Source organism: Kryptolebias marmoratus, linkage group LG1, assembly GCF_001649575.2.
Source record: "Kryptolebias marmoratus isolate JLee-2015 linkage group LG1, ASM164957v2, whole genome shotgun sequence".
Lineage (NCBI taxonomy): Eukaryota > Metazoa > Chordata > Actinopteri > Cyprinodontiformes > Rivulidae > Kryptolebias > Kryptolebias marmoratus.
Genome location: NC_051430.1, coordinates 14,608,187 through 14,631,248, shown reverse-complemented (window position 1 = coordinate 14,631,248; position 23,062 = coordinate 14,608,187). Strand labels below are relative to the sequence as shown.

The 23,062-nt window shown below is 39.8% G+C and overlaps 1 protein-coding gene across 2 annotated transcripts in view; it reads left to right on the top strand.

The window, feature by feature from the left end:
• LOC108236474 (phosphatidylethanolamine-binding protein 4) overlaps positions 1 to 22,677 on the top strand; it is a 51,666-nt gene extending 28,989 nt beyond the window's left edge. For both annotated transcript variants that reach the window (XM_017417139.3, XM_017417138.3), the window contains 3 exons: positions 12,697 to 12,742; positions 13,376 to 13,489; positions 20,209 to 22,677. In XM_017417139.3, coding sequence (XP_017272628.1) covers positions 12,697 to 12,742; positions 13,376 to 13,489; positions 20,209 to 20,300 — 252 coding nt within the window. In that variant the 3' untranslated portion in view covers positions 20,301 to 22,677. The remainder of the gene's footprint in view (positions 1 to 12,696; positions 12,743 to 13,375; positions 13,490 to 20,208) is intronic.
• Positions 22,678 to 23,062: the final 385 nt, after the last annotated feature.

The window sequence follows — 23,062 nt, the reverse complement described above, 5'->3', positions numbered from 1 at the left end:
GGGGGGGGGGGGGCATGCAAGCTAGAATGGGGTAGAGAGGGGCGGGTAAATGAACAAATGTCATGACTAGTGGGGGGTTGTTGGGGCTGCAGCTTTGGAAAACGCTTCCTCTTAGGGGTGTCTCCTGATATGGCACGGTGAAGGGGGATTGAGGCATGCTGATAAAAACAACTCCCTAACAATTATGCTCACCTAAAATAGCCCTCACTTAAGTATATAGCATGCTTGCCAGTTAATTGTACACAAAAACAAAGACTTGACAAAAGACCTCCTGAAGCCAACATATTTTCTTGTATTTTGGCATGATAATTAAGTGTGACAACTATGAATGCAAAGTTGGCAGATATCATGGTGGCCTGTCTAACTCCAAGTACTGATTATGATTGCATTTTAAAAGTAATGCTTAACTGTAAAAGTAAGCGAAAAAAGAAATGCATCTAAAACCTTATGGACCTTATTTATGGATATTAAATAATGTGCCTGTTTGCATAAATGCTTCACGGGTGTGACAATAAATAAGGCCGAACAATAGATGAGGTTGCTTTTGCAGATTACAGCCCATGTTTGTTCTCAACCAAACATCTGACTGTAAGTGCTGTAATGACAGCATTTCTAACTATCACAGGCAGCTGGAAACCTTTCTTTAAAAAAACACAAACCATTCAGTAAAAGCCAATATTTTGTCCATATATTACATGAATAATTAAAAGTATGATTGGCCCTTTTCCGCTGAATTATTCTCTGGGTTTGTTCAACTTGTGCTTATTGATATGCTGTCGGACTAACAACCAAAAAAAGAAAAAAACAGACCTCTGATCTGTACTATTGACCATTATCATAGCCAAGAGGTTTGTTACAATGTGGTATTTTTATGCTACACTTTGTGAGAAACTTGTTTACATTCCAGGGTGCTGTATAGTTCACTTCTCTGCGCAGCTCAGTCAGATTCCAAAGCACTGTATAGATTTCTTTCAGCTGATGAAATTAAAAAGACAGCAGTGTGTGTGTGTGGTGTGCCTTCCAGCTATGCGATTTGCCTGCGAGTTCACGATACGGGTTGAGAGGGGAGTTCCTTTGGGGGGGATTAAATAGCTCCCTCTCTTCCTTCCCTCCTCCCCTGCCTTCCATACTCGCAGAGCACAAACAGCTTGCAGGGCTGTGCAGTGTACTTATACAACATGTTTGCCACAGCGCTGCTCACAGGTAACAATAAGCCAAGGTCAGAGGTTAAGAGGGATTGTGGAGCATGGATTCATGTGTGTTCCTGTGGCAAGCAGTGTGCGCACAGGCATGGGAAACAGTGCCCATAGTGTAGCTGGGAGAAAGTGAGGGTGAGATTGTTCGGCAGAAAAGGGGTTATCAAAGACCAGCGAAAGCAGCTGTGGTTACACAAAGATATGTTGGAGTGGTGGACTGCAAGGCTAGTCTTTTTCTGCAAAAAAAAACTGCACAAAACTAAAGGATGAAATCAATGTTTTTAAGACACTGTGCTGATTGTAGGTGTTACATCTGCTGAAACACTGACATTGTCTTCTTCTGGAATAGACATCACAGGCATTTGTTCAATATGCTTGTCAGGACATTTACCTGAGTGATCTTGTCATATAAAGCAAAAACATGTTTGGGGTTGTCTGTTTTTTTTATTATTATTATTCTATTTTAAACAGTTTTACCCTCAAACTGAACATCATCAGTTTTTCTGATCTTATTTTAGTTACCTTAAAATCACTGGTGTAATATTTAAGTAGCATAAAAAAAATCATATATGACTAAATTTAAAACATGGGAAGCTTTATATTAACATAGTATGTTGCAGTTTCATTAGTTTTATTAGATGTAGTATACAACAGGGCTACAGGCTCAACTTTTGTTGCTATACTTTACCTGTTACACTAATAATATTTTGCCTTTTTGCATCTCATAAAGTACAACTATTTAACAGTAAGCAGTAATACTAAACACAAAATACCTTGACTTTAATGAATATTTTTAAAAAACTCTTATGTCTGCTGTCTTTGTTTGGGTAAACAGTTATTCTGACCATCCTTTCTAGTCCAGTTATTTTAAGTAAAGAAACATATCAACTCAGAATAATTCCCACAATAATCAGGACAAAATTAAACAGTTTCCTTATTGACACAGCTGTCTAAATGGAAACTGCAAATGTATTTTTTTGACTGTGGTATACTGTATACTGTTAAGTTCTCTAAACGTTTACAGCTGCGAAAAAAAACTGCAATGTGTGTATAAATATGCTCCTATTGGATAGATTTTACCTACTGTGAAAGTCTGTAAATCCAGATCACTGCCTCTGTCAGACTTGTCGATGAAGGATTAATCAATCAATCAATTAATCTCTTAATTATGTACAGAACGTGATCATCTAAAACCCTGATCAGATGCATTACTGCCATGTTTTGTATGATGAACCCTTCCAACTCGGACTAATTCAGGAAACCGCTGACAAAGTTTTATGTTTTCGCTCCAGCTGACAGCTTGTTATACCCTTCGTGCCCTGTTAAAATTAAATCCAGAACAATGATGCACAAAATGGATTGTGGAAATATGTAGATTTTAAAATACAGCTTTTTAAAAATCCTAAATGTATTCAGAATAAAGGCATTTGTTTCATAACATAAATCAAGCAACTGTGCATTTCTGCACAGTATATGTTCCCCAAAAGTAGGAATTAATAATGAAGATGCTTTTTGGCCTGAAATTGCTATTCAAACAATTATGTACTTAGTTTCTTCCAACAAATGCATTCCACATTATTGTTTTGCCTCTAAGCAAAGCACCTAAAAGACTAAAACCTTTCATTCCAGCAAAGGCCGCTATTGGTCACCGTCAATAAAAGCATAAAAGCATTTATTTCCCACGTTTGTCAAATTAACAGCATACTCCATCTCCCATAGGACTTGTAAGGTTCATTAACCTTTCTGTGAAGTGGGACAGGTTTCCAGCAGTTACTATAACCTCTGTCTCGCTGCTGCCTCAATTATAATAGAAGAATTAAACATCCAGCGATTCAAAACAGTAATGCTGCCTCTTAAATCCCTTTGTACCAGCTCTCAGTTGTTAATGACTAAAGACACTGAATGAACTATAGTTATCAGCAGATGTAACTGGACAGAAGCAAATCAAATGACTGCACTAAGCAGCAGATTAGTTGACTGAATGTGTGCAGTTTTTGTTTGATGGTCAAAATTCATTGTTTTCACAAAGCTCAAAAGACAAAGTCTCTAATTTATTTGAAAGAGACATTACTTTTGTTCTGTATAAATAATGTATATGTGGTTTAATGTGTTTAAAATACTTTTTCTCAAGAGTATCAAGTTACTGCTGTGTTTAAACTTGCTGTTCCTAATTATTTATTGTAAATTAAAGGATCCTGCGCCCAATTTTTTTTCTATCCAACTTCACCCAGGGCCACCGTTCATCCAAAGTCAAGAGGATAGACTCACCTTGAAACAATTAGGAGGTCAATTACACGCCTGTTGATCTCCTTTAATTTCTTAATAATTGGATTAATTGAGAAGACAGAGTTCGTTCTCTTGTCCACCTACTCTTCCCGCGTCCTCCTCTCCCTCCTTACTGCTTCTACATCACAAGATATTGATACTCATTTATTATGTGTCAATGTTGCCACCTCATATTACTTTAATTCTGTGCCATTGTCAGTTTAATTAGCCCAAACTTCCCATGCTGCCCCCTCAGATTTCCCTCACACCTTGTATAGCCAAAATACAGAATGTGCTTGTGTGTATTTGTTGGCGAACCGCTTTGTGATCATGTATCTATTTATTAATCTCCAAGGATTTTTTTTTTTTTTTTTTTGCCTTGCCGGCAGAAACCACTGTATCCAGGGAAGAGGCCTCGTGGCTGTGTGTGTGTTCTCTGATGCGAGTTGTATGCACGCTCAGGCAGGGATTTTCCACTGCCACCCCCGTCAGTGGGAAGCCCTACATGGGGACATGTCAGCGCCTTGTTTCCTTGTTGTGCTGATGAAGCTGGGGGTGGGGCGAGTGGGCAGCGTTGTTCAGGTTCCAGGATTCCCTTCAAATGAGTCAGCCAGCCCCCACTCAAACTGACTGTTACCTTGGGAACTCAGGCTTGGGCTTCCCTCGATGGTACTAAAGTACAGACTCATCAGCACCCATGCTCCTGTACACACTCGCATAAACTGCAAAGGAAGAAGTTTGATAAAATTAGTTTAGCAGATCGCTCTTAGTTTGAGCCGTGACCAAGTGACCAACGCAACACAACCACTTTGTGAAGGTGAATATAAATTAGGCTGAATAGACGGGTGAGATAATGAGTCTGGGAAGCAAGTTTCTAAAGTCACTGATTTGAGTAATAGGCCCTTCTTTACTAATGAGTAGACCAAATGAGTGTAGGTTTAGTTTATCACAGTGTGTCAGGTGATGGCTGGAGTTGGCTGGAGAGTTAATAACTGGACTGTTTATGTTTCCAACTCAGGTTCATTATCAAAGCCAAATGAGTTTCTTTTCTTAAGCCATTAGTCCAGCAGGTCATTGTTAAGTGGGTTAATTTGTTGATCCACTGAAGCAGATCAAGGGTGACTCCCACACTGATTTTCACCCTGCCCAGTTGATCATCAGTAAAAATATCTTTCAACATCCTCAATGGTACGATATCTTACCTAGTGTCCTCTCTGCTAAAGAAGTTTACATTGTTATCATGTTGAGATCTAATGATTTCTTAAAAACATTTAAGAAATGTAGATTAGATGAGTATATGGCCAAAAGTTTAAAAAGATAATTTATTCTTCCATTCATTTTCTTTACCCACTTTTCTGTGGAGTGATGGTCGCAAGCCCATCACAGGGATACATAGAGACACATGAGACAGACAACCATTCACGCTCTCATTCGCCCCTAGGGACAGTTTTGAGTTACCAAGCTGCACCTGTAAGTCAAATTTAAAAAGAAATTGCTTGATGAAGAAGTGTCCAAAAACAACCAAAACTTCATCACAGTTTTTGCAGTCACTTTTGCTGCCAAGTGCTTTATGACTAAGGATGGATCAGCAAAGTCTGCATTGGATCAGGAAGTCTTAAGTCCCATTCATTAAACACTTTTGAATCAGAACTGAGACTTCCTGCTGCTGTGATTTATATAACGTCCAAGGCAGCATGGGGGGTTGAAGTCAGCCCGCTGTTGTTACGCCTCTGAGCCACCAAGGAAGGTAGTCACAGGGCTGAAATGGTTGATATGCAGAAGGATAAACTTGCATGGTGGCTCAAGAGTGTGATGTAGTGATAACAAACAGTCTGTGAGACCAGCTGTTTGCAGGATTTAGAATGCGAGATATCCGTTAGACAGTTTATGTGTAGGGCTCCACGTCAATGCTGCTGAGTTATACTCCACACCTCCTATGGTTCTGTGGTGCCGGCTTCATTTCAGAGAAAATTACACAACAGGTATTAAGGTATTTATTTGGAGGGGTGGCTGTTCAGCATTTTGATGAATGTCTCTTCAACATGTGGCAGAGACTTTAATCCTAGTCTTCTAACTAAAAGAAGACCGTTATACATCTTGCAGTCTCTTGTTGGTATTCTTCTTGCTGACTTTGGATCTCTTGTCTATAATACAACATAATCAGCTTTGCCACTTGATGGTGTTTAGGTGGCTTTTGTTATAAATGTTTAGACTTTCTCTATTTGTCAGAAATGCAAAGTGTTATGCAAATTCTACTACACTCATGTTAACCTTAAAATAACTGATTAGCTCTTCTGAGATCTTTGAGAGCCACTCAGCAATAAAAGCCTGAAGCTGTAGTGCCCACAAACCTGTCTACCAAAATGAACTATTTTTAATAACGTTGTTTTAGTGCATAAGAGGGGCTCACAGTTTTTTTTCCCAACAAAAACTTTCTGTCAGAGCACAAACATACAACCATAGATCGGTGGTCTCGCTGACAGTATTTAACGTGACAGTGTTACCACAAAGGTTAGATTATCACTTTCATGTTATTCATGAGAACAGTATAGTATTGGCTGTGAGCGTTTGCAAACTTGTATCTGAACAGGTTGAGCAAGGATTGCACACTCCTGAAGTGAAGTGCAATGTTGTGTAATGTATATACTGCATATATTACTCAGCAACAACAACTGTTGGCAGTCTGTCGACTTAGCAAAGCATTGCTACATGTGCCGATAACATGAGCCTTCACCGAAGTACTTGCAGCTGTGTGGACATAAATATGGCTCCATATGGCCCAAGTTTGTAGTTCTATCACTATTTCCAAATCCCTTTCCATCAAAGCAACATAAACATTCTTGGAGCCGAAACTACACCATATTTAACCAGTTTCATGAAAACACTAAAAGGACGCAGTCTAAGTTGGTGAGGCCTCGTGTTTAAAACAGCTTGCAGTGGGATCCCACTGCTGGATGACTGACCCAATGACCCAAAGCCTGGTTCTCCTCAGGTGTGCTGGAGCAGGGAAACATCTAAAACAAGCAGGACAGTGGGCCCTGGAAATCAAAAATGGGAACCACTGGTTCAGACGATGGACCACGCCTGTTCCTAAATCCAATTATCATTTTAACATTAGATGACAGCTGTGACGTTTCATTATATCTGAATACGTATACCCGCCTGCTGAAGAATTATAAACTACCTTTGTGATTATTCCCGCTACAGTAGGTGTCTTTAGGACCTTTGCCTGCCATGATGACACTTACACACACATACACAAACTCACAAACAAAGGCAGATAGACTCACAAGTCTTTAAGTAACAATAGTCGTTGTGTTGCATCCAAAGTTGCCAGACTCGCCATCACAGCTTTGCTGCATAGGGTGACAAACTTCACAAATTCCAACTTACACCTACAATAAACACCTGCACAGATGTCAAAAAATATCTACTGTGCTGCTAAAAACTATTTCATAGTATCACAACTCTGCAAAAGGCAGTCAAAACCTGTGCGGGTGTGTAGACATCAAAATGTGAGGCTGCTACGATGAAAGGGAAAGTCATACTAGTTGAAGGTTGACTTTGTCATTTTTGGACACATGAAAAGAAGAACATCAGTCACGACTCAGTTAAGTGTTTCTAATTTATTAAAAGTTGCATCTTCGGTTTGCTATGGCTGGCACGCTACCCCGGTAGAGCTATAACAAACAGAAATTGTGTTTCCCTCTTCATCGAGTCGCACAGTTCCTCTCTGTCACTGTCTGTGTTTAACCTGCGAGCCCTGAGGTTCCTTGCGACCTACACACACGCACACGCACTTTTAATTCACAATAACCCTGCAAATGAATGGGCTGATTACTGTGAGGAAGATGAGGAGGTAGTCATAAGCACTTGGCTTGAGTGTAATATGCGACGGGGGTGGGGGGGGGGGTGGCTGTGGCGGTACAAGTCCAGCCTCAGAAATAGAGCTGTGAACACCATCTGTCATGCTCTCTCTCCCCGTCTGTTAGCCTGACTGCAAGTAAAAGGGAGAATGATGCTCTCGGAGCTGCGTTAGAAGAACGTGGGTGCTGATTGTCGTAGGTGTGGGTTTACAGGGTAGGCAAGGGAGGGGGGAGTGGTGGATATTCAAGGAGGTGCATGAGTAACTCTTGCTGACAAAGGGAAGCACTCACCCACACAAAGAAGGAGAAGGGTTCTTGGGCAAGTGGGTATTCCTGCTGAAATCGCACCCCTGCACCCACCCACCACCTCTTTGTGGACTCCTACCTACTGGCTCGTGTCAGAGGATTCCTCATGGAATTCATGTTTCGAAAATTATACAAACACATCGCTCATCCGCTGCTCGAAAAAGTGAGAGACGTTACTCGTTCACGGAAAATATTAGGTTTACCTTCATGCAGTGAGCAACTTTATTTTGGTGATGCTTTTTAGATGTTAGTTACTTGCACATCGGCTGGTTATGCTTCTGCGTCTCATCTGTTTATTAAAGTTTCCTGATGATGTTGACACTTCAATCAGTTTTAAACTAATTCTGCGTCATTATGCATCTGATACTGACACCAGTTTGTTCAGATGTTCCTATGAAGCTGGAAGGCAGGGTTCGCTGCTCGGAATATTGTTGCTTTGCTGTGTCTGTCTATTACATGACATACAGATAAAGTTTTGCCACATAGCCTTTTTTCAAGGTTATTTATTGCTCATATTGTGTAGGTTGTTTGGGATCTTTCTGCCTTTGTTTGAGTCAGAGTGCAAAATAGTCAGTAAAACCTGAAAGCAAGTTATGCCACAATGAAAAACAGAGAAAAAGAAATGTGCGTAACACCACAGCAGGATACACAAGCTAGATGTGGTGGTTTCTGAAGAGGTTGCACCTACACTGCACGGAACCAAGACTCTTTAAAATAAGCCTCGGACCATACTTTTAATCTATATTTGTATCGCTCACTTGAATCCATGAATCTTTTGGTACTTGGTGTTCATTATTTTTCTTCTCTGGCAGATCAGAGGTCCAGGTCAGCTGCACAGCAGTTCGCAAAAACTCTCTTTTTTTAAAGATCGTTTCCAAATGTTCATGCTTCCTGTCGTAACGTGCTAAAAGATGATATGCTTATTCACTGTGTCCATAATAATGATTTCACGAACAGTTTAAAATAAATAACTTAATGAATGGTTTGCCATATGTCAAGTTGGAAATTTTTTTGGAAATCTTGTTGTTAGTTAGGTCAGCCACCACAAAATTAATCTCCTTTAGATATTTTAATACTGTTGACTCGAAATATTTCCATATTTGATATGTGAGTCTGAATTAACAGCCCATGAAAAACTTCAGGAAAAATTGAAGCTGGAGTCTACCCAGTTCATTTCTCTCCTGCTTCTGTTTGGTGTTTACTGTTGCTTAAGGGTCTATCATTTTATACCAAGTAGATTTCTGTTGGTTTATATATTGTCTCTTATTGCAAAACCTAAACTTTTATACTTTTTCGAAAATAAAATCAATGCTTTCACTTTAAATTTCTGTCAATTCATGTCTCCCTTGCTCTGGTCAGTGTGTTAAAACATTGACGGCTACAAGAAAAGGCCGTTCCTATAATATAATAATAATATAATACAATATAATACTTAAGAACATGTGATTAGAAAACAAAATATTTGGTATATTACCTTATACTGTGTAAATTATTCACAGGGTTTTTTTTCTCTCATTTGCATGTGAAAGAAATGGTTTCATGAAGAAAGTGTTAAAGCGGCACTTAATAACGTGTGACCAGTAAAGCTATGTGCGTCTTACTTGTTTAGATGAACAATCTCGAGTCTAAAACTGACCTAAAAACCGCAAAAACGAAAAAAAAACCACAAATGTTTTTAGCCCAGGATCGTAGACTTGTGTTTGGCTTTACAGCATCACACTAATATTTAGATGATACAGTACAGCAATGTCAAGGTATTTTATTCACGTTATAAAATATGGAAAATTCAAAATACCTAATTATTAGCTGTAATGGACACACACAGGGATGTGATGACCCAGTACATCGCTCTGCTTTGCTCTGACAGTAAAGGTTTCATTGTGTGGGTTTGTAATCTTTATAAGATTATTATCATTTAAACTGCATTTGGGCACTTTAAAAATCCATAGGTTGTGATTCTAAACTTGACAGTTTAGCTGCAGTAGGTTGTGAATTAGAAAAGGTTAAAGGAGTATTTGATACTTTAAATAAAACAAATGACTGAAACATTGTTTATGCATAACAATATTTCAGTTCAAATGGAGCTTGGCAATATTTATATGAAGCAGTTATTGACTCTTGAACTCTGCGCTACAATTAACATTAAAATCCCAACACTACAGTGTTTTCCTGTATCAAAAACCTAAACTTTCTGTTAATATTATCATTTGTGCCTCACAGATTCATCAGCCTCAGTCTTATTTTGGACCAGTGTGTAAATAAGGTCCTGTTGTGTAGTATTTGATTTCGTTTTTGGAAGTTTTACCAAAGTGTTTTAAAAATGTGCTGTGCTAGTTTGCAAAAAATGGCCCTGTAATGCGGTGTGAAGTATGTTTGTCATTGCACTTTAGCTTATTGTGCACAAATATACCAAATTGAACACACATTTGAATCCAAAGTTGCAGAAAAAACAAAATATTTCCATTTTCTTTTAGTTGTTGTCTTTTTGTTTGTTTTCAGTATTATAGTATAATGAGAAATATAATGAAAAAATATGATAATTTCTTCATAAAGTGTATTTTTAATATGATTTTCTGTATTTTCTGTGTACTTCAGCTGTATTTTTAGTCAAGATAAATTTATTTCTAAATTAATTTCAATTATTTAAATTTTCTAAAACATTTCATTGCTAGGTTGGTATATGTTGTTGTTGTTTTCTGAACAAACATACTGTAAATTTCACACAGTCCAGTGAGGAGTTATTTAAATCATTCTCCTGAAGGTAATCTGGGATTACAAGAAGAGTAACTAGATTTTAATGGGATGTTTGATTGCAATTAGTGAAATAAATGATCATAATGGGTGGGTGGAGTTCATTAAAACTTACTCTTCATTATTTTTTAATGACTCTAATGAGGCCAAACTGTTATAAAAGTTAGTTTTATAGTAGTTATTTGTGTCATTGTTTAATCAAACCTTTAACCTTTTTAGGCGTATTAATATTTAAAGAAAATGCGACAAAAAGAAAATGCTACACAAGTTGTTGTAAAGTCTAGCTTTTGTTAATGGAAAAGAAAGTCAAGAAAGTAAGTTGATGTCAATCAGATATTTGACAGAACTTTTTAAACTCTGCATCGCACCTCCTCTGGTCCCACAGGAAGACCTCCCACCTCAGAAAGCTCCTGTAGATTAGTGTGAGTCCATCTCTCCCCAGTGAGCACAAAAAGTCATCCCAATACTGCCCCGCCCTGTCAAAAGTGCTAAATCATCCCTGGCCTGGAATGGATTTAAACCTCTTAGCACGCAACCTTTATATATATATATATATATATATATATATATATATATATATATATATATATATATATATAAAATTTTATTTTTTTGTGCCTTGTGATAATTAGAATCAGCAGTGATATGTTAAAGCTGCTCACTGTCATCGTGCACGTTCTAATTTAGCAGAATTTTAATGTTGCTGTTGTTTAAACTTTTATTTTCTATACTGAAAATAAAAGGGCATGGGGCGCCGAGGAAAACGAGCGAGAAGCGAGCATTAAGATGTGGGAAAAATGTTGCCTGCTCAAATGTTGACTACCTGTTGCTATGGCGATGCGTTTGGATCCTGCGGGCTGCAGGACTCTTGCTATTTCTAAATAAAGCTATTTTTCACACTGATCTGTGGATGAAGATGCTCGCAGATGAAGCTAATCCTCTGAATTGTATCAGTCAGTGTAGACACATAATACTTTCTGCGAAACATCCTTAACAGCAGTTAGGGGATTATAGATAAGATGACGCACAATAAAGAACATATGCTGCACTCAAGTCAGAAATCCTTAGAAATCCTTCATTCTCAGCTCTGCCATATGTGTTTATGACAGTAGAGTTTTAGAAGCATGAACTAGTGCTTCTTTATTTATCTTGATCCAAACAGTTGTATGTGTCATGACAGGTTAGATCAGACATTTACACAAAAAATTAAAAATAACAGACAGCCTGTTGGCCTTTTTTGTACTCATGCATATGCATATGACTGAAAATCAAGGTAAATATCTGTCTATTTTCTTCATGTAAGTAGGTATGGGTAACTGTATTTACTAAGTAACTAAAACAGAGGGATTACAATGTCTTTATAGCTGCTGATGTTGTTTATTATTTTTAAACACAAATTTAAATGCCAGAATTACTGCTCTATTCCCAAGGAGAGAAGGACATTGTTGCATTTTATATTATAATCTGTCCTTCTACACTGTGAAGTCTTTTTCACTCAGTCTTCAGGGAAAGCCTGAAAGATAACAGAGAAGTAAAAACAAAACTCTTCCTCCTGCGTGCCTTTTGTCTTAGTTTGCTGTCTAATAACGCAGTACCTCTGTCACCCTGTGGGGGGAGCCTGTGCGCAGAGAAAAAAAAAAGGACACAAATAGGTGCTGAGAGACCACATACTCCTTGTTTGCGATGGGGGACTTCCAGTCTTACTTCAAGTGGGTTTTGGGCCATTTCACAGACAACATATTTAGTCCCTTTCCCTCCCACTCAAGGATGCAGCCATCTTGTTGTAAATAACCGAGTTTATTAAAGACACATGCCTGTGTGTAATTTGCAGTGTGTGAAGTGCCTGACTGTGTGCTTACTGAGGATGAGGGAGTTCAACATTAAAATTATACAAATAAAAAAAAAAGGAGAGGAAAAGAAAAAAGAAAAAAAAGCTTATGAAAAATACCTGCGCTTCATATCCAATGACATGATGTCTGTTTCTAGGCAACAGGAAGTTAATATACAATTATAATATGGGAAATTGGAAATCCTCTTGGTGGTTTAATTTGACTAAGAACTGACTTGTGTCTGGGAATGTTTTTTTCTTTGTCTTTATATATTAATAAAATAATATCTCCCATGTGTTTACCTTTGACTTATTTTAACCAACAATCATGATACGAGCTTGTAGTGGAGCAACGTGTAAGGTTGGATTTTTAAATCACTTCCAACGAACACTTTCAGTCCTTGGTCATCACCTAAATGTCAGGTCTTATCTTGTTCTCTTTTTTACATATTTTGTCTGATTAACTCTGTATCTGATTGAACAGGACAATGCACTCAAGAAGGGGAATATTCAAGGAAAAACTCTCACCGGTAAGAATGGTTTTCAGTATGACTTTCCAACTCAGTTTCTGTATTTATTAAAACTTTTACATCTCCAATAGTTAAAACTGAGTGTACTGTGATATTTCTTGTGGCATACATTTCTGTGTATCCTGCTTCCTGTGATCAATTATGTGAAAATAAGTCCTCGTTATTCCACTTGCAGCTTTTGTGAATGTTGAAAATTTCAATGTCATTGTCATAAATTGAAATAGGTTTGTTTAATTACCACTCGCACAGCGTAATTTATCTTTAATTGACCTTTCTTACAGTTTCCTTCATCAAAATTATTGTCTACTCATGTGTGTAAAGTGGGGTGATAAATACAACACTTACACGCGCACGTGATCACACTTGATTGAAAGATTATTTAAACCAATGATAATTTATACAAATGTATTAGCCTGCCTAAATTAGCCACACTGGAGTGACAAAAGAATTGCTCACGATTCACAGTTAGTCTTATGAGTTGCTGTTAGTGGAAATCCAGATACATGTCAGGCCTTTTTTTTATTGATTCTCCTTTTGATATAACGACACACAAAGTTCTTGCATTTGCTGCGTTCCTCTATTGTTCACCTCTCCCAGCTCTCCTGACTGCGCTTCTTTGTTTTTTCTCGGCAGATTACCATCCACCGATGCCGCCTCCGAAGACTGGTTTCCACCGCTACCAGTTCATGTTGTTTGAGCAGCCTCCCGGCACGTCGGTGTCACTCACCGATCAGGAGAAGTCTCGTGGTAATCACGCCGCTCATCCCGCAGCTTAAGTTTGCGACGCTCCTGTCCTCTGCCGCGCCGTCCAAATTATATCTCGAAGCAAACACAGCTGGCAGCGTTTTGTAGTTGAATCACCATTAGGAAGATCACAGCGAGGCATCTAAACCAAGTATTTTATTCTAATTAAAACAACAACAGCAAAAACAAAAAAAGTTCAGGCATATGCATCAGAGGCTTTGCTCTGTCTGTAAATGTAGTTTTGATTTAAGGTTTCGTTGCAACATTTGGAGCTGTTTTACGGTAGATCTCTTTTGTCCGAGTGATTGAACTTCAGAAGGAAGATGTTAATGAGGTTAGTGAGGGAGTCTGCGGTCTGTAAGGGTCAAGCATTACAGGCTCCCACGCACACCTGCACGAGCCCAGTGCTTTTAACCTCCGTCAAACCTGAAATCCCCAGTCAGCCCTGTCAGCGCACATGAACAGACAGCGCCGTTCGAACATTAATTACTGCTGATGTCATTACCATATCTTTGTTTTGAGTCTCTCAGAAGTCTGCCTCTTTTTCTTCTTTTTTTGTCTTGCAGAGTTTTTGTTTTGTTTATACTTTTTTTATGATTATTATTATTATTATTTCTTTCCCGGTGTCTGAAGTCTGTGGGAAGGTGGGAAACGGCGCTCAGACGCGGCACCTCACAGGAGGCGTGTCTCTCTGTCTGTTCTACTCGGGTCACAGCCGGTGATTTAGGGGAGATCGGGGCGGTTTGAGACTTCAAGCACGGCGGCAGTGAACAAGCGGTGCTGCCAGTCTCTGCTGTTTGAAGTTTTGACAGCTTTGTCAGCAAACAATCCAGTCACATTAGGCTGAAGTCTGTTTGATGGTAAAAGTTTTGGAGAAAGAAACGTCAAAGGAGATGTTTTCTTTTTCTTTTCCTCTTTTTTTTTTTTTTTTGTATCCCACTCACATTTAGGAAGGCTGAGATGAACCTTCATCATTGTTAGGCTATTTGCTGCTAGGAATATATTGGAGCATTTTCTGCCTCCAGTACAATAGCTGGTCCTGATAATAAAGCCATTGAAATGAGTGGATCCACCCATCCTCAACCTAATGGATGAGTTTAACTCCTGCTGTAGCCCTTCCTCTCTACTGCAAACTGTTCACTCTGTCCAAAGGAAATCAAATTAAGAAATTCACTCTCGGATAATCAAATGTTTCACTTGATGGGTAAGTGAAGAGAATAACTGTCCTTGTGAAGAGGGTGATGGAAATAGGTGCTGTGTAAACACTGAGAATAAAAATCTAGTGACGGTTTAGAGACAGAAAGTCTATTTGATCTTTTTTTTTAAATATATATATATATATATATTTAGTGATGTACCTGCTGTGTTGTCATTGGCCTTCACAGGGCCCGGGTACTGTACACGATACGCAGACTCGGAGGGAATCCCATGTCTCCCCACCTCCTCCGTTAAGTATGTTCACTTATTAGCATCTGTCCTCCCTCCATGTGGTGTGACACAGAGAGGATTTTTCATAACCGATGACATTAATTGACGTGATTTGTGAAGGGAGAGCATTTAGCCGTGGGTGGAGGGCTCCTAATGATCGTTTTCCACTTCCAGCACTGGAGTCGTTGACTCAATTTTATTTCAGATCTGTTGTCTTTTTTCTTTTCATCTCTGACCATCACTTAAGTAATAAGCGATGGCCAGAGAGGCCGAACAATTAGAGGTGGAGCAGAGCTGTTGTAAGGAACCGTGGGAGTCTGCCGTGCCTCCTGGGTTAAGGTTATGAATGTGGGTCAGTGAACCGATGGAGACAGCTGGTTTGTTACATAAGGATCTACAGGGGGGCTGAGCTCTTGGCACTGGGCACAGGGGCGTTATCATAGGGAATCCCCATTGCTCTGGCTCAGGAAGCCTGTTCCTGACTGGAGGCTGCCCCCGTGCCAGGGTGGGGGGGGTGCTCAGACCCTCATGATACTTGTCAGCCACTTGGCAAGCCTTTAATATGTCCTGCTACTGTTTGGTGCCGACAAGTCAGTTTGTCAAGGGAAACAGTGTTACAATGCCGGGAGGGAAGCCCCGAGGCCTTGAGAGAGGCTGTCTAGTGTTGTTTCAGTTTACACGATACACACACACACACACACACACACACACACACACACACACACACACACACTGTTCACACATCCAGCCCTCCATCTCCTGACCCCAACAGCCTCCTTTTAAACTGCAGAAAAACAAAAGCACAAAAAGCCGAATAAGATCAGAAATATTGGCTTAAAAGAAAAGAAGGAAACATTGAAAATAAAGTATTGATTGGATCTCTGCTTCACTTTTTGTTTTCTTCTTCCTTTTTCATTTATTTGTGGTGAATTGTAAGGAGAGGATGCGCGAGATGATCACGTGTGAAAGAATGGATCACAGTGGCTTTAGCTGCCGGATCGTACGCGTTGCTCATCTTGCCTCCTGGAGCCCGTACTGCCAGCTCAGCACACTCCACAGTAATTGAAGCCATTTGCAATGTTGCAGTGTGGTAATGGGCAGATCCATGTCTACCACCCACCCACAGCCTCTACCATTAATCAGAGCTGCGCGGAGTCAAGAGAGCCAGGATTTGGTTGCTACAGCAGGCCTGACTTTCAGCCAGGAGTCGGATGCTTTAAAGGAACAGGATGACGTCCTCAGCTATGGCTGGTTTAAATTTATACATCTATTATTTCTTTTCTTGCTGTTTTTTGTTCATTCTTGACAAGTTTGAGATTTATTTGGTTCTCTTCTTGATGTGCAGCGTCAGAAAAACATCAAATTCAGCTAAACTCGGTTCTTAAAGAACAGCTCAAACAAGAAATTTATCAGTAAATTCACCAAGAGAAGCCAACTTTTTAATAATCCCAAGTTAGTTTTTGTGTTGATATGTAATTACTCAAGACAATAATCACATAGTAATGAGAATAAGACATTCCTGTTTTAGTTAGATCAACAAGGCACTGATCATTAACTGCAGTGGAAGTCCACACACCTGTTCAGAAAATTTAACAAAGATAATTAAATCAGGAACATTTTCAAATTAGTTAAAAACTGCAACTTTTGCAACAAAAGACAAAAAACAAAAATCTAAATTTGATTAAAGGGGCGGAAATGATCCAGAACTTTTAAAGATCAGGTTGGATGTGTGTGCACACACCTGAAGAAGAAAAGGTTTTAGGCTAAGATTATACTGGCTCAGCCCTTCTTAACTCTTAGACATTCTCAGTTTTCTGTACAGAAATCATCAGATTAGTCAAGATCATTTTAAAAGGAAAGCACTTATCAGGACTTCTCTTAGATTTACCATTGGGTTCATGTCTGGGATTTGGCCTGTCCAGTTCAGAGTTTTATAATTCTTTGAGTGAAGCCGATACTTTGGGGTTTGGGTATTTAATTTATGGGTTTTTAGCGTACGCCTTGCACCTTTGCACCAACATTAGCTTGTATTCTGATTGATCCTATCTATGTATTCTGCCTCCCAGTTTCAGCAGAAGATGTTGCCACCAATAAATATCCTCACTATGTTCTTTGGGTCATATGCTGCAGAGTCAAAATGTTGTGATTTAGTTAGACCGATTCACATTGCTTTTTACAGTTTTTGAAGCCTGAATGTATCTTTTGCTAAATTTAGCTGAGCTTGGATGTGGGGTTTTTTTTGTTTTTTTTCATGTCAAAAAGGATTTGGCCCTTTCACGCTGCCCCTTAGTCCAGACACACAAAGAATGCAGGAGCCTGTTGTCACATGCGGTGAGCGATCAGTGTTTGCCAGAAAGTCCTGCTGCTCTTTCAGTGTTGCCATAGGCCTCTTGGCTGCCTCCCTGACCAGTTTTGTCCTCGTCCACTCGTCAGTCTTGGACGGACGTCATGTATAACTGGTGTGTCACACTTGTTGATAATTATCAGTATTTTATGTTACGTTATAGTTATTGCCTTGGGTGGTATTCTGTAATTCACTCTTGACTGACCCAGGATTTTGCAGACAGAGGCAACCAATAAGTTAAGAAGTCATCCCATAAGGACAGCTGAACTTTAGAGTATAATTGATTGCAGTAGTGTGCTATGCACTATTTAAAATAAAAAGTCTGTTTTTCAACCAAACTTCAGTAAGTATCAGGTTTTCTTCTTCTCCAGCGTGATAACTTTTGTTCATTTATTGGGGCTTTGACTAATTCTACAGTTTGAACATCAACATTAATTATTGACTTTTTCAACTCTTTGTTTCCCTGTTGTCTTCTGAAATGATTCCTGCAGTGTTGCCGGTGAAGACAACTAAATTATCAGAACGTTGCCAGTTCGATCTTGACTTCCCTTCGTTGAGAAAACGAGACCCATGTTGTCCCCGGATCTGCTGATCGATGTGTTTGTGAAAGGGTGAATGTAGTTCTTAGAGTAAAAGAGCTTCAGGCGGGCTACAAGATTAGAAAAGCAATATATAAATGCAATTTATTTTACTACAACTCAACAGGTAATGGGGTGATGGGTCTCTGAGGGAGACGTCTTTATTGTACAGCAGCTGAACCCTGACCTCACAGCAACAAAAAAAAAGTTAGGATCATAAAATAATCATGGAATTAATCATGCTTTAAATCTCATATGAAGAACCACACCAAGGTTCTTACCCTGATGTGGCTCCTTTGACTCTACTGCAAGAAAAAAGATTACTGGATTTTGAGTATTTCTGAGACACTTTAAGAGGTTTAACAGGGACACCGCCCACACCACTAAATGTAGCAGTTCTCTGTCACCTCGCAGCAGTCCTGATCTTCCTGCCGTACTCAGACGGAGAAGCAAGGTGGAAACAAAAGGAGAGGCAGGAAGACTTTAACATCGCCCTCAGGTCCCCCACTATCTGTCCTTTCCATGAGCGTGCAGATGGGAGAGGCGGAAACGTGTCTCTGCACTACAAACAAGCACCGGCCTATTTTAAGGTCACTTGTAAGTCTCAGGGTATCAGCCAGTGTGATAGCTCGTAAGATTGTGAATGTGCCTCATTTTGGATTGAGCCCAATGATTGCACAGCTTTAGACAGGATTATGTGTGAAGCTTTACAAGCACTGGCTTATTTTGACTCTGTTTGATACTTATTAGAGGAAATATTGCCCAACACTGCTGCAAGGCATGTTCTTCCTGCAAAAAAAAAAAAAAAATTGGGGGGGAAAGAGTGTGTCTGAGGGTTTATGCATCACTGTCATAATTTTCAAATCTGCCACATGATTCGTCAGTTATGTCTTCGTAAAGTTCGACTCTTTGCTGCATCACCCTTCAGCTTTCTTTAAATTGTAACCTCTGAGGGGTGACTAACCTTGTTGTGAACATGCAGAGGAGTTTGGGGATCTGCAGAGGCGGTGCATTATCTGAGACTGAAGCAAAGGGCAGGAGGGGGCTGCTGGGGCCATGCCCCATCATACAGACAGGTCACTTGACTCCATTGCCCTCCCATGATTATTGGTGGCCTTTCTGCAGACAGCCTTCATTCACAGAGAGGATCTGGGGAGATTCAGGTACTCATCTGCTCATCTCCCGGTTATTATTCATCTTCCTCCCCAGCTGAGCTCAGAACATGACCTGAACCCGTGGCAAACCCAGTCACATGCAGGTGTCAGTCCTTAAGCTAAAGATGTGATCCGAAAAATATGGTTTAGCAATAAAACTGCCACTTAGGGTTAATTTATTTTTAAAAGCTAAATAGGTAAATAAAGATAATGTATAAAAACTGGCACCTTTGAGTTTAATATTTTGCCAAGATATCTAAACTGTAAAAAAAAAAAAAAAAAAAAATCCCTTCTGGTTTGTTTCTTTATTGATGGTAAATGGCTCTGATGTTCAAGTGAAGAATATTTCTTTGGGATTAAACATGTGGCTTTCTAATGGCAAAAACAGGCGCAGTAAGAGGTCAGGAGCATTGATTTTACTATCCAGACATATTCAGAATTGACCCCTAACTGTGAGCCCATCCGCTCAGCAGATTTGGACTGTTTAGTTGGCTTTCTTCCTTTTCAAAAGACTTACTTTCCGATGCTCTTCGCGAGCAGCCGTTAATGCAATTACTCCGCACATGGAAATACCAGAATATCACAGATTCTCTGGATTTCAGAGCAAAGTATCAACGTCTTATGAACACGCAAACATATGAAGATGCAGACAGTCAGTCTTTCTTTGTAGAATCTGTTAAAGTTTGCAAGTTTTAAGCACACAGGGTTTTCTTTCCCTGGAAGGATAGTTGTGAATTTGTCTTTTTTTTTTTTTTTTGGTAAAGGGAGGGGAAACTGCAGGGAATCAGTGGTTGTCAAAATCTTAGAAGTGATATTGTCATACCAGCCGGATGGCCGTCTGGTGTTTGTTTAAAAGGGGAGGGAAGAAAAAAAACAGTCCAGGCGATTGAATCATTTCTTCTTGCCAATACGTCCTTGCGTTCCCACCTCCATCATTACAGCAACATGTTTTATTTTCAGCAGTGCTGTTCTCAGTGACTCACATCCCGGAGCCATGTGCTGCCCAGTTAGGCCTCAGATCCTTTAAACACAGACCGAGCGGTCAGAAGAAATGCTCTCGTAATGCACCAGAGAGTGCACTCAGAATATGGCTCATTTATAGAGCCTTTTCTTTTTTTTTTTGTAGCAGACTGAACACAAACCTCAAGTTTCTCCCTTCAAAATATTTGTAAATACTAATACATATCTCTGGTTTTGTGTGTCTCCCTGCTCCATCAGGTAAATGGGACTTGCAGGCCTTCATCACAAGGTTTGGTTTGGGAACGCCTGTGTCCACCGTGCAGTTTCTCACCCAGAATTTCAAAGACTGAAGGATGCCCGTGCCGATGCCTCAAATAGATGAAGAAGAAGAATCTCTCCCTATGATGATACAACATACTTCCTCGCTTGTATTGTTTCGGCCCAATAAACAGCAGAAATTCTTCAGAGCTTGCACAAGTCAACCCCCAAAGCTTCTATCTTATCGCTGAGTTAGAGAGCGAGAGAGAGAGAGAGAGTTCCTCTTTGTGTTGCAGCAGCCGATGGGTTTTGATGTCGCCTCGTATCTCTGTCACGTGATCCGGAGCAAAGGATTCGGGAGATAGATTTCGACTTTGCCGGGGATTTCTTAATAGTTTCCGAACGCCGCCGACAAGAGAAGGAAGACGGGCCCGATATCACAACTCAGTGTGGAAAGAGTTGATGCTAATTCAGGGCCGGAAACACGTCAGGGCTTAAAAAAAAAAAGGAAGTGGGAGGTGAAACCGAGACCGCAGCTCAGCCGGATGCTGCAGTGGAACTTGAACCAAAATACTCTACAGTGTGACAGGACGGGGGGGAGGGGCTGCAGGGCCTATCTTGTACCCATTGAGGGGAACTTGCTGTTTGTGTAATTGTTTATCATATTTCCATTGACCACTGTCACCTCAACTGGAAACAATGAGCTACTTTCAGGTTCTCGATTTGTACATCCGAAGTGAAAACGGCTCTGTTTTGAATGTGTCCTTCAGTGTAACTTTTTGGACGGTGAACCCATTCTGAACTTTTAAAAGAGCTGCTCGAGAGCCTCACCTGGCAGGTCTGCAGAGGGTTGGTGTAGGTAAACTTTTCACCCCATTCCTACTTTTCAGGTCTTTGTAGAGGGGTGGGTCAGAGAACCCCCCGTGAGGAATATTGGTTTCTAACTAGCAACTCTCCTCCGGGAACGCTTCGTATCAATACCCCAGATGTCTGAAAAAAAGGCTGGATTTACATGAGTGACTTTGATGTTCTGATGATCAATCTTTCATTGGTGGTTTGATTGACCCCGGTTTGGTGTCTCATCAGTGGGCTCGGCAGGAGTAGGTAATGGAGGTTTCTGTTCCTTTGGTGGTTAAGCCAGCCTTGGTAAACCCGTGTGTGCCCCCTCCATGAACTCTGGGAGATCATTGATCAACTTGTCCTGCGTTTGCTTTGTTTGCCTCCCAGACTTAGCAGTCAAAGCATCCGAGTCCACAAACAAAAAAACAACCAAAACAATGCACACGAGCACACAGTTAGAGAGAGAATCCGCTGCGTTTGAACAAATGTCGAGCGTCCGTCGGTTCGAGTAATGCTTGGTTCACTCGTCTTATTCGACTTATGAAATCACATTTCTAACAACTGGCAAGGGGAGGATAATTCCACACTCATTGTGAAGCATGCCAAGTGGGAGAGCATTCTTCCAAAAACCACCTACTTGAATCCATCATTGCAAGATTGAAATGCCAAGACCTGCACTTCCAAATACACTGCATTTTTTCCCTCTCTCTCTCTCTCTCTCTCTTTCTCTCTTTCTCTCTATGTCTTGGAGATATCCAGCCAAAACAGCTGGGCTTTGCCTCTCAATTTCCTTAAAATGTGTTTATTTTTACTCCCAAATGTCAGGAGAGTTGAAATATTATGATTTAAGAAAACTGACAGCTGTAGTTTAGCGCTGCACAGCATATAGGCTTCGCTGAGACAGGAAAAAAAAAGAAAAAAACAGCTTCTCACTTTCCCTGATGATACGAGAAAGGCATTTATTATTTTCTTAATATATTCAAACTTACCTTAATTAAAAGGAATTTGTATAATCAATTCAGTTGCCTCACCGACGATGAGTGATCGAATATGCATGATGACTTTGCTGCTGAAGGAGTGCAGATTTATTTCACAGGAGAATTTCCGCAGTTTATAACATTAAAGGTTGAATTTAAGTGCAACATCTGTTCAGTGATTGTCAACAACTTAGTGTACTTTTCCGCCTCATACATTTATTTACTTTCTTATTATTTATTTTCTTTTCAACTTTCACAGACTGATAATTTTCCTGTAAATTTAACCACAGAGTCTGAGTGACGCTTGAATCATCTGGAGGTTTGAGTGCCACCTCAGAATTCAATTTATATGAATATCTACATTTTTTTAGGACTGCTGTTGTTTTATATTCACTGAAAGCAGTTAAGGAATTTAAAAAGCACCTATTGACCTTTTTGTAAGGATTTTTGCTAAGTTATCCGTGCTCTTATCTTTCCTGTTAATGTTGTAAAATAAAGCTGCATTTACAGAAGGCAGACTGGAGCTTAGTGGTTTTCATCTGAAACTTCAGCAAAGGTTTGGACTAAAAAGGGAGGAAACACGAAAGGACAATGTGATTTTTAAAACGAGGCAAAAAATGTTTTGTTTTTTTTATTTTTCTGTAGCAGCAGATTTTTAATATTTGTCCCGAAAGCAACGTGTGTTTATTCAGGTTTACTAATTATCCAAGGTTGCCGAAATGTAATTGAATTTCATTTAATTAAATTCTTGCTGCTCCTTGATTGCGGAGTTCCTCGTAGGATCAGTGTCACCTTCTGATATCTTCACTCACAAGGCAGTCTCCATCTGAATAGTTTAAGTCTTTCCATTATGGAGGAACAAGCTATCAGAGCGGAGGCATCAGTCTCTAATTGTGAGTATCTTTTTCGACTCGTTCCTTAAATAGCACCTCCTTTTCCAAGACCTCTGACATGCACAACCTGCACTCCCTCTGCTCTTCTTCTTCACCTGTAGGGTCATTTAATTTTAGATTTAGCACTTCACGTGAAAGCCAGGG